The 11,218-nt window shown below is 54.1% G+C and overlaps 2 protein-coding genes across 4 annotated transcripts in view; both read right to left on the minus strand.

Annotated features, from left to right (window-relative positions):
• The window catches only part of KRT35 (keratin 35), a 4,203-nt gene extending 2,391 nt beyond the window's left edge, over positions 1–1,812 (minus strand). The window contains exons 1-3 of the mRNA XM_019667127.1: positions 1,351–1,812; positions 419–501; positions 64–220 (exon numbers count right to left, since the gene is read on the minus strand). Coding sequence (XP_019522672.1) covers positions 64–220; positions 419–501; positions 1,351–1,812 — 702 coding nt within the window. The remainder of the gene's footprint in view (positions 1–63; positions 221–418; positions 502–1,350) is intronic.
• A 5,643-nt stretch (positions 1,813–7,455) lies between these two features.
• Positions 7,456–11,218, minus strand: KRT36 (keratin 36). 3 transcript variants are annotated; one of them, XM_019667124.1, is made up of 8 exons: positions 11,007–11,218; positions 10,703–10,967; positions 9,897–9,979; positions 9,479–9,635; positions 8,756–8,917; positions 8,525–8,650; positions 8,160–8,380; positions 7,456–7,763 (listed from the first exon to the last, which is right to left on the minus strand). In XM_019667124.1, exons 1-8 carry the CDS (start codon positions 11,216–11,218, stop codon positions 7,586–7,588), a joined length of 1,404 nt encoding a protein of 467 aa, XP_019522669.1. In that variant the 3' UTR covers positions 7,456–7,585. The 3 variants fall into 3 exon arrangements, with proteins under 3 accessions (XP_019522669.1, XP_019522670.1, XP_019522668.1); XM_019667125.1 differs by having other exon boundaries at positions 7,456–7,700; positions 10,703–11,218; XM_019667123.1 differs by having other exon boundaries at positions 10,703–11,218.

The following is an 11,218-nucleotide window of genomic DNA, read 5'->3' on the forward strand; positions in this document are numbered from 1 at the left end:
CCCATGCTCACCTGCTCCCCATGCTCACCTGCTCCCCATGCTCACCTGCTCCCCCCTGCTTACCTCCTCGTGGTTCTTCTTGAGGCAGAGCAGCTCCTCCTTCAGGGACTCCACCTGGGCCTCCAGGTCGGCCTTGCACAGGGTCAGATCATCCAGGATCCTGCGCAGGCCGTTCATGTCCGACTCCACCAGCTGCCGCATGGATACCTCCATCTCATACCTGGTAGGCACATAACAGGGCTCCTGAAGCTGCATTTCCTTTTTATACCTAAGTCAGATCCCACCCCAGACTGGCCTGATGCTGTGTGTCCACCTTAATGCCACCTTAGCGACTAACTGTGGCCAAACCCCTGAGTCCAGGCATCACCCATGTCCAGTCCTATCAGCCCTGAAACAAGGGGCAGGCAGGACAGCTCACTTGGTTCTGAAGTCGTCTGCCGCCAGCTTGGCGTTGTCAATCTGCACCACCAGCCTGGAGTTCTCCGCCTTGGTGCACAGGGTCTGGGGAAATAAACAAGTGACTTCAGAAAAAAGAAAGGACATTCTGCTGGCTGGAGTGCCCCAAAGCTGGCACGAGCTGCCTTTGGAGGGAAGGCAGCACCCATCCCCGGACTCCTGGTAGCTGAGGCTCCATGAAGGCTTGTGGGCATGCTGAGGGGGTCAGAGCAGGAAACCTCTAAGGTCCCTTCCATGCAGTGTGTCTGCGACCTGGGATAGAGAGAGGCAGGCATGGAAATGCTGCAGGCAAGACCTGGCATGGTGGCTTCCTCTTGTCTTCCTGTGTCCCAGGGGGCTCTGGGCAGGTCATCACCAACAGCTTACTCTGAGTCCTTGGTGATAAATTGTCCTTGGGAAATAGCTGGGACTTACAAGGGATGTGGGCTGAGCAAGAAGGAAACTTCTGACAGGCTTTTCCTTCCCGAGTTAGTTATAGGAAACCTCATCTGTACCAAACACATCAAATCCAATCCCCTGATGAAGAAGGAGAAGAAGGGGAGGAGGAGAAAGAGGAGAAGGAGAAATCAAAACTCAGAGAAGTGGGTTGTGGTACCCAAGTCACACAACCAGTTAGTTCAGAGAGCCTGCGTTCAAACTCTGGCTTCGCTCACTGGAACACTTTGAATAAGTCACCTAACCAGCCTGAGCCTCAGTGTTCTCATCTGTTAAATGGGCTGATGATCCCTCCCTCATAAGGTTACTGGGAGGAGCAAATGAGGCCGCAGTGTGAACACGCTCTGGAACCTCTGAAGTGCCCCATGGGAGCAGGGCTACCGCCACAGATTCTGGCGCCCAGTCCACTGCTGGTGGCGTCAGGCTCCTAAGCAGCCAAAGCCACTGTGAACCTCTCACCTTCTTCTGGAGCTCCTCAATGGTCCGGAAGTAGGACTGGTAGTTGGGACACAGGTAGGGCACCTGCTGTTCACACCACTCGCGGATGCGGCTCTCCAGGCTGGCGTTCTCCTGCTCCAGCTGACGCACCTTCTCCAGGTAGTTAGCCAGGCGGTCATTCAGGAACTGCATGGTCTCCTTCTCGCTGCCAGTGAGGAGGCCCTCCCCAAACCAGCCCCCGGACGTGTTGTAGCTGGTGGCAAAGCCTCCGGATGGGAGGCAGAGAACAGGGAGGCAGCTGGCGGCCCTGCAGCTGCTCCTGCCCAGGCCAGCTGAGCACGCAGAGAAACTTCGGGAGAGGCTTGGGAGCTTGCAAGAGCTGCTGGAGTACATGGTGGACACGCGAGGAGAGCCCCCATGGGCCCCTCCCAGGCCCTTGAGAGACCCCGAAGAGAAGCTGGCCTTCAGGCACTTGGAAGCCATAGCCTCAGAGGCCCGGGCACTAGTGACAGATCTTCAAGGCCGGACACCCCCAATGCAGAGACGGGGCTCCTCACCTGGGTTTATATCTCTGCCCCAGTGGGCGTTGGCCTTTACAAAGTGCTTTCTCCTCGTTAAAGTTAATACCACTTTCTATCAGAACCCCTCATTAACTGTTATTTAGCTTCCCGTGAACATTTCCTGGCCTTGTAAAAAAGGAGCCCCGTTGGACTGGTGCCTACGTTGAGACTCATCTCCACCGCCCCACGCTGCTGGGAGACCAAGTCTTGTCAGTTCTTCAAAGGGGCCCGTCATCAGAGCCCAGACCTCAGCCCCCTCGTTAAGAAGTGTGGGAGTCCAGCCTGGCCTTGGCTTTCTCCAGCATTGGCTCCTTTTATGGGCCCAAGGGAATAGAGGAGGCCTCAGTTTGGCTCCGGGGCATTAGAAGAACAAGCCTGATTCTTGTAAGAAGGCAGGGGCCTCATTCTCAAGGAGACACAGAAGGCTCTAGAACAGCTTAGGAAATATGGCTATGGTAACCAACTATCACATTTTCCCCAGGATTGTTCCGGTTTTAGTGCTGAAAGGGAATCCCTCAGTCCCAGCCAAAATGGTTCAATCGGTCACTCCAAACACAGCAGAGCCTCAGTGGACACATCCCCACTGCCTCCCTTGCCAGGAAGTCTGTTCTGGTTGTGCAGCCTCAGCTCCAGCCAAAACAACTAGAGGTCAGCTAAGTGGGCACCCGCCTGTGGAGACACCTCCATATGTAGGGAGGTATGTCTTCCAGGCTTTGGTTGAAAATTGGAGAAGACTTTCCTCTGGTTGCCCAGGGACAGAGAGAGTGGCCTTGACTCACAGGCCTCCTGAGAAGGCTCAAAGAGGCTGCTGACCTTCAGAGTTTTATCTCTGCTACAGGAGGTGTCTAGACCACTTGATGGAGGTGGATTATTTCCCCAACAAATCCAACCTGCCAAGCAGGTGGGCCTGCAAGAGGGGCTAGGAGCTGAGCGAGAGGGCAGGTGGGTCTTGCCTCTTGGTCTGCCCTGCGGTATGGGGTCCTGCTTACTCTTCTAGGGGGCAGGTATTTTTGTCCCATCAGGAGAACAGCTGTGAGCTGAGCACCAGCAGCCTTCCTGGCAGGGCGATCAGTGCTTTCCAGAGCGTGGTCTCATTCAATCCTCATGTTGCCCTTTGAGCCTGAGCTTATTATCCCCTTCTAGAAGCTGAGGAAACCAAGACTCAGGGATGATAAGAGCTTGCCAGTAGAACCAAAACGCCAACCCTCTCCACTACACCACCCGCCTCTACCACTGCTCCGGAATCCTGCCCCAGGCTGCTGGATATGGTCAGGCTTTGTGGAGAATAAAAAGGACAAATAGTTTAGGCTCCACAAAGGGATGCCAACAGCCTCTGCTGTCCCAGGAGAAGCAACACAAAATCGAGGTTACATGTGAACTCTGTAGGTTCAAATCCCAGCCCCGCCACATACCAACTCTGTGACTTAACTTCTCTCCATCCCTCAGTTTCCTCATCTGTAAACTGAGAAAAAGATAGTAGTACCTGCTGCCTAGGGCTGCTCTGAGGATTATAGGAGTGTGAAGCCTCTAGAACAGCATCTGCTCATGGTAAGTGCTCAGCAAGGGCAGCTTCTATGATTGCCAGTCCCCATGTGAGTGGAGTCTTATTGTACTCACACTGGTGATGCTAAGCAACTGTCACCAGGCAGTGTGGATGGGCTCTGAGCACACAGGCCACCATCCCACGGGCCAGGTGCGTGTGTTTAGGGCCCTCAGATGCAGAGCTCTTGTGAGTCACTGTGCCCTTCCCATACCCTAGGGGCCTGGTGTGACTGGCACCCGCCCGCCCAGCACAATCTCAGAGCCCCATCAGCTGCCTCGGCCTCTCCTCCCTGGAAATCCATGCCCTGGTGCAAGGACGCAGCTGAGCTCAGAGACTGGTGCACCTCCTTGGGTGTTTGTGCTCCCCACTCAGGTGAATACAGGACTCAACTGAAACCCTGCTAAGCTGCAGCCTCCTGGAATATGCTCTGCACACAACAAGGGCCGCCCTGCAGGCCAGAGAAGCCACAGCAGTGGAGGCCAGGAAGCCCCATGCTGTTTACACAGCCCCGGGGGTCACATGTGTTCCCAGGCAGCGCTCCACACCTGTGCTACCTGAAAGGGGTTTCTCTCCCCTACACAGCCCTATTAATAACAAGGCTAATGACAGTAGCCATCACTCACTAAGCACTTAGCACCTGCCAGGCCCCATGCTGAGCTCTCTCCATGCATTGTCTCATTTACTCCTCACAACAACCTCATGAGAGCAACATCGCCAACATCCCCATTTAACAGATGAGTAAACTGAGGCTTGGAATGTTTGCTCCCTGCTCCAGCCTTCCTGTACCCTCCCAGCTCTGAACGCCCATAGCAGAGACTTATGATTGATCCATTGGCCCTCTGTTCACTGATGTCCTCAAATTGTCTCATGTTTCAGCCCTGTCTTCCCAGGGAGACTGTAAGTTCTTGGGGACAAGGATTGACCTCGTACTTCTTTTGAAATCTGTGTAGTGTCAAGCACAGTGCTGGGCTCCTAGATGTCTCAGAATGAATGGATGGATGACTGAGTGAATGAATGAATGAATGCTTTGACCATGGTGAATTGTGCTAGGAAAGAAAGGACTTGAGAGGAAGGGAGCATAGAAAGTGAGGCAATGAGGAAGGAAGGAGAGAAAATGTATGTAGGGAGCTGGGAGGGAAATCTACTTTCAAAGTCAGTCTTACTATCCCTACTCTTGCAGATGAAGAAACTAAGACTCAGCAATGGAAAAAGTTAGGCATCTCTGTATAGGTGAGCAGCACCTGCCCAGGCGAACCAGCCCCTTTGGCAGAGAGCAAAGTGTTCTCTGAGCCAAAAGCCATTCTGCCCAAAGGGAGACAGGCCCATAAGCCAATTTGGTCTGAAAGGTGTGGCTAACCCTTCATGAATTTTTTTTCAGGTAATTTTATAAAATATATAAATAGTTTCAAAGCTATGAAGTAGCCTATAAATTGTTCTGGTCTACTTCCGTTCTAAAAAGCATTCTTTTGAATAGAATAATTACCTAGAAACCCTTGTCAGCAAGAACTGATGTTGTTTAGCAAGTATCCTAATAGCTTTTGCCTACAGGACCTTTGCACTCTGCTCAGATGTGGTCTGTGCTATCCCCAGAACAAGACCCAGTTATACCTGGCCATGTTCTCAAATACCCTTTTCCCTCCTTCGTCCTTCTTCTACCCGTCCATCAAGGTTTCCACCAGTTCTAAATCTCCCCTAAGCCCTCCCTGGTCGCCCCAGGAAGAATCTGGCAGCATGCCCACACCCACGCCTGCCATCCCTGGTGCTGTGTGGTCGTGTGTGGGATGGTCTCCAGACATGGACTATCTGCTCCTTGAGGCCTGTGCCTATTCTCCACAGTTCCCTACTCCCCTTCTCCCCAGATGAGCCCCTGTATTAGCACTAGGTTTTCCAGCATGGGGTGTTCAGTACATATCTGTTGATTAAAGTCTACCAGTGCCGTTGCCCAGTCCACAACAGTGTTGAATTCTGCTGTACACACCGGTTAGTGATTTAAACTGGAACTCAGTTGAGAGCGTGCATAAGGCTGAGGGTAGGAAGGGTTCCTTAACCAATGCAGATGCTCTGAACAATTTAATAAAAAGCCAGACAAAGCTACATAAATGTGTAGCTTTGACACTCAGGGCTGTTGGCGTGCATGAGATGAGGCTGTGAATGCACTCTGTAAACTGCAGAGTGTGCATAAAAAGGGAATGCACTGCATGGTTCAAGGAGTTCGCAGTATAATTATTTGTCAGGTCACAATCTTGTGCAGTCTGTCTGCCCGCTCTGATGCAGTAGCCAGGCAGCTCAAGCTATAGCCGGAACGGAAGGCTCAGTCTACTCCCCAATCCCTGATTGTTTCCATGTACCAGCAAACAGGGGTGTTTGCACTCTGCACTCCTGGCTGCCCACCTCTCACCTCCTGAGCCTCAGGCATGAGCCAGTAATTTTAGACTTCAGGCCCCAGAGCAGGAGAGCAGAGCACAGAGAGCAGCGGGGCAGGGTGAGGGTGAGACCATGTGAAAGGGCCCTCCTTCCCGGCCTCTTGCCCGAAAGCCAAGCAGGTCCTCTGAGGGCAAGGCCTTCAGGCTCACTGTCCAGCTCCAAGGGTGTTGCTGACTGACAGCATGGGCCCCGCCAGTGTCCTGCCATGTAAAGAAGCAGAGCTTGGGTCCACCCAGGGGGTTTCCCATTCCCCACTCTCAATCTGGGGACCCTTCATTTAACACCAACGCTTGTAGCTGCCACCTCCAAGTACTGTACACACATTGTCCTATTGAGCCTCCTGCAGCCCCATTCCCCAGATGAACCAGCCGAGACCAGAGAGGTCACATGACATGACTGGGTGCCCACCGCAAGTGCAAAGCTAAGCTCAGGTCAGGATGCTCCGAGTCTGCCCACGCACATCTTTCCCTAAGGCCTGAGATGTGTTTGCTGCACCTCTGGGTAAGCACCAAATTCCTGGTGACATAAGGCAGGGCCAGGTCTTTCCCATGGAGTTCTTGGGCTCAAGTGAGAGCCCAGAGGCAGAAAAGAAGAGACACACACAGACACAGGCACAGATATGGAGAGACGTGAGAGCCTGTGTGCTGGGAAAGGCACCAGAATCAGAGTCTAAATAGCTGAGCAATGGCCTTGTCTCTAACACTCACCACTGTGTGGCCTGGGGCAAGTCACTGCCCTTTCTGGGCCTGTGTTCTCAACTGAAGAATGAGGCAAGAAACAGAAGTGTGAGGTCCTCAGGATTCTCACAGGCCATGCTCCTCGATCAGAGGGGTACAGGACCTGGCACGGTCAGGTTCAATGCCCAGGCAGGCATAGCTCAGCCAATAGAGTCCAGGGCACTCTGAAGCCTGCCCTGTCTCAAGGTCCTCTCCCCCTGCTCCGTGTCTGACCTCCCCACACACTTCCCTGTCCCCGCCACCCTTCACTTCAGCTCTGTATCCAGTGTCAGGGACTTGGATTCACCTCCCACCTTCATCTCCCAGCTCACCCCAACTCCCCTCCCTGGGGTAGTTAGCCCAGGCTGGTGGCCTGGAGTTTGCCTCTCTCTGGTTGGTCCTGGAACCCCTTCTCCTGAACTGTCCCCCAGTGTCAGGCCTGGGGGAGCAGGTTAATGGGAGCTGGACAAGGGAGAACCTGGAGAAAAGAGAGAGGTAACAACCAGATTTAGGCAGGGCTGCTGAGGACTGGCCTGGGAGCCTTTGTCTCTTCTGGAGTCAACCCAGGTGGGTACCCATGGGCAGGGCTGATAATTCTGTGGGCTATGGCCAGCACCCATCCCAACTAGGTCAGCATCTGTTCTTGTAGACTAGAGCCTGAGTATCCCCATTATTAAATATTTTCATCACCCTGTCACTTCCTACCATTTAGAGCCAGAGAAGACAGGCCTGAAACCAAACCCCAGAACATTATTGCAACCCCTGATCAAACACCCCCACAACCTAACCACATGAGAATAGACAGAGTCGAGTTTGCTATGCCAAGAGAACACACTTTATTGGGTAAATTTCCAGGGAAACCTAGTTGTGCATGCATAAAAGCAGTTAAGTCCAGGAAGACCACATAAGAAGTATTTTGTTAGAAAAACCTGCTGAGCGGGGAGCCTTTCTAGGGAAAGGGGGTCACTTAGAGCGGGGAGCCACAGGGGTGTCCTCCTTCCTGTGGGCCCCGGTTACAACGGGCAGGGCTGCATGTGCTCCCTGGAGGACAGGACTTTCCTATCTCTGATCTCCTCAGTGATGGTGCGGACCTGGGTGCTGATGTGGGGAGCCGGCGGGCAGGGCATGCTCGAGCCGTAAGGAACTCTCATGGCAGGCTTGCATTCTGTGGCACAAGGGTGAGGAGGCAGCCTGAGGAAACAAAATCATATCAGGGGGTGTGCGACATTGGGGCATCGCACCGACATCCAGATTAAACAGATTTGGGGGATCAGTAAGATAGGTGGGTGACAACAACAGACAGCCTCAGACAGTGCCTCTGAAATCCCCAAGGGCTGCAGGAGTCAAGACTAGAAACTCCCAGCCAAAAATAATGGTTGGACAAGTGCTGTGTGTAGGGCCAGCTTGTCCTCCTGTGAATGACCAGAGCCTGGGACTGGAAGGAATCACTTTCAAGAGGCTTTTGAAGCTCCCCCTTCATCTGTGCAAAAACCACTTCTAGGACTGATGCGGTCACTGGGGCACCAAGGGTGGGTCTAGGTGAGCCCTTTCCCCAACCTTGGCTCCACCAGGCCCACAGCCATTCACCTGCAGTCTTCTCCATCCAGCAGGCAGCGGTAGGTAGCGATCTCTGACTCCAGCCGGGCCTTGACATCCAGGAGAGCCTGATACTCGTGGTTCTGCCGCTCCAGGTCGCAGCGGATCTCAGCCAGCTGGGCCTCCACATTGCTGATCAGGCACTGCATCTGGGCCAGCTGGGAGCTATAGCGGGTCTCCGTCTCTGCCAGGGTGGACTCCAGGGAGTTCCGCTGCAGCAGGAAAGAGGGAGAACTGCCAATAGAAGGGAATCCCGGCCAGACATCCACAGCCCTGGGATTCTGAATATCACTGTGATCACACCCCATGATAACCCACCTACTGAGGCCGGAGGATCTCAGGCAGGGGCCACTCACCATGCTGTGCTGGGCCTGCAGCTCGATCTCCAGGGCGTTGACCGTGCGTCTTAGTTCAATGATCTCCGTCTGGCAGCACTGCAGCTGCTCCGAGCTGGACACCACCTGCTGGTTCAGCTCCTCGGTCTGAGGAACATGAGAGGGCCCGGAGTATGGTTAGACCAAGTGAAACAACTGGCAAGGGTAACCCCACCCCAGGAGCTGGTGGTCCTGGGCTGCCCGCAGCCCCACCTGGGTGTTGAACCAGGCCTCCACATCTCGACGGTTATTCTCCACCAGGGCCTCATACTGGCATCTCATATCATCCAGGATCTTGTTGAGATCCACTGGGGGAGCGGCATCCACCTCCACATTCAGTCGGTCCCCGATCTGGCAACGGAGGGCATTGACTTCCTGCAGAGGAGGCAAAATGGCATAAGGTGGTGAAAAGGATGTTGGACGAGGGGGTTCAACTGACCTAGGTTCAAACCCCCTCCCTCAGTTGCCAGCTCTGTGACATTAAACAAGATACTTAACCTCTCTGAGCCTCAGTCTCCTCAAGGACTTATACTTACTTCATCAGGAGATTGGGGAGAGTAAAATAAAACGATGCAAGCACCAGGCAAATAGAATTATCATGCACTCCAGTCCAAAGGGAGATTTGGTGTCATGGGCAGGAGTGTAGGATGTGTATGACCTTAGGCAAGAGACTTAACCTCTCTGTGCCTCAGTTTCCTCATCTGTAAAATGGAGCTTGTTACTAGTATATCCCTCCTGGGATTATTGTGAGGATGAAAGGAAATGAAAAGGAAAGGCAAATTGTTCTGTATAGTTCTTGGTACATAGTAAGTGTAGTCATCAACAAATGTCAGCTGGAGTCGCTGCGGAAGTGGTTGTCAGTTGTTATGCCCCAGGGTTGATGGTGGCTCCCCACTGGGTGGGAAATATTGGGAGGTCGTGTAGCACCAGCCTCACCTCCTCGTGGTTCTTCTTGAGGCAGAGCAGCTCCTCCTTCAGGGACTCCACCTGCATCTCCAGGTCAGCCTTGCACAGGGTCAGCTCATCCAGCATCCTGCGCAGGCTGTTGGTGTCGGCCTCCACCAGCTGCCGCAAGCCCAGCTCCGACTCGTACCTGCACACAAGGAACTCTGCCAAGTCTGTGGCCAAGGAGCCACGCACAGGCAGGGCCCCCTGCCCTGCTGTCCAACTGCAGTGGCTGATTTGGGGTCGGCAGCACGATGGTTTTTTCCCTTGACCCGGAAGGGATCCAAGGTCAATACTGCGTTTCCACTTACAGCTCCATCTGGCCTCATTCCCACCTAACCAGCTCCCAAAGGCAAGGGACAAAGGAAAGGGAGCAGCACAGAAACCTCCCCTGATCGGGCCCACTCACTTGGTCCGGAAGTCGTCAGCTGCCAACTTGGCATTGTCAATTTGCAGAACCAGCCTGGTATTCTCAGCCTTTGTCAGCAGGATCTGGAGAACAAGGGGCATCCCATGAGCTGGGGAAGGCCCAGCGGGGTGGGGGCAGGTGGGAGGGGGTAAGCCATCTCACAGAGGCCATGCCTCTGAATGCCACCAGCACCTTCAGAATTTCCAGCCCTGAGCCCTGGGCCCAGGTATGAAGGAAGCGTCAGTCCTAGGAGATACATCATAGGAATGTCAGTGGCCGTCGGTCCTGATGTCTGTAGCCCCCAGTGGCACAGTAGGATGCACTAAGGTGACTGGAGAGAACCAGACCGACCTGGAATCAGGCTCTGCATCCAACACTGACAGGCCACGTGACCTTGGGCAAGTTTCAGAACCTCCTTAAAATTCAACTTCCGCATCTGTTAAATGGGTCCAGTAATGCCCCTCTCTCCAAGATGAGGAGTAAGTGAGCCGTGGAGAGGCACATGTCAGGCACAGTGCCTGTGTCTAGTAGCAGCTTGGTGCATGTTATTGCCCTTCCTACGGCTGCGACAGGAGAGAGGAGAAGAATGGCCAGCAACAGGTTACAAGCAGCAGAAGTGTCTGGATCCTCCAAAAACCAAGACCTTAGAGAGAAAACCTTGCCTTGACAGGAGAATCCCTAAGAGCTACAGTCCCATCTGTAGTCCCTTAGGAGAGACAGCCCCCTACCCCACCCCCCAGGGCTGGGCTGCCCAGCAGGAGAGAGGCCAGCTCTGCCCAGCAGGAGAGGGGCCACGTCCCCCTTACCTTCTGCTGGAGATCCTCGATGGTCTTGAAGTAGGACTGGTAATCTGGGCAGATGTACGGGCTCTGAGACTCATACCACTCCCGGATGCGGCACTCCAGCTCCGTGTTCTCCCGCTCCAGCTGGCGCACCTTGTCCAGGTAGTTGGCCAGGCGGTCATTCAGAAACTGCATGGTCTCCTTCTCGCTGCCATTGAAGGAGCCCTCGCAGAACCAACCCCCGCTCCCAGCAAAGCCAGAAGAGTGGCACCCAGAGGACATGCAGGAGCTAGGCACCCCGCTCCCAACAAAGCTAGAAGGGTGGCACCCAGAGGACATGCAGGAGCTAGGCAAGCAGCTCCCAAGGCTAGTGAGACCCGGCCTGATGGAGGAGGCAGATCCCATCCCACCAGAAAGACTAGGAATCCTGCAGGAGCTCATAGAGCGGATGGAGGACATCCGAGAGATGCCACCTGCTGTGCCACAGAGGCCCTTGACAGACCCAGAAGAGAAGATTGGGGAGCAGATCTGGGTGGCCAT

This window comes from Hipposideros armiger, unplaced genomic scaffold (assembly GCF_001890085.2).
Source record: "Hipposideros armiger isolate ML-2016 unplaced genomic scaffold, ASM189008v1 scaffold_482, whole genome shotgun sequence".
In the NCBI taxonomy this organism is placed as follows: domain Eukaryota; kingdom Metazoa; phylum Chordata; class Mammalia; order Chiroptera; family Hipposideridae; genus Hipposideros; species Hipposideros armiger.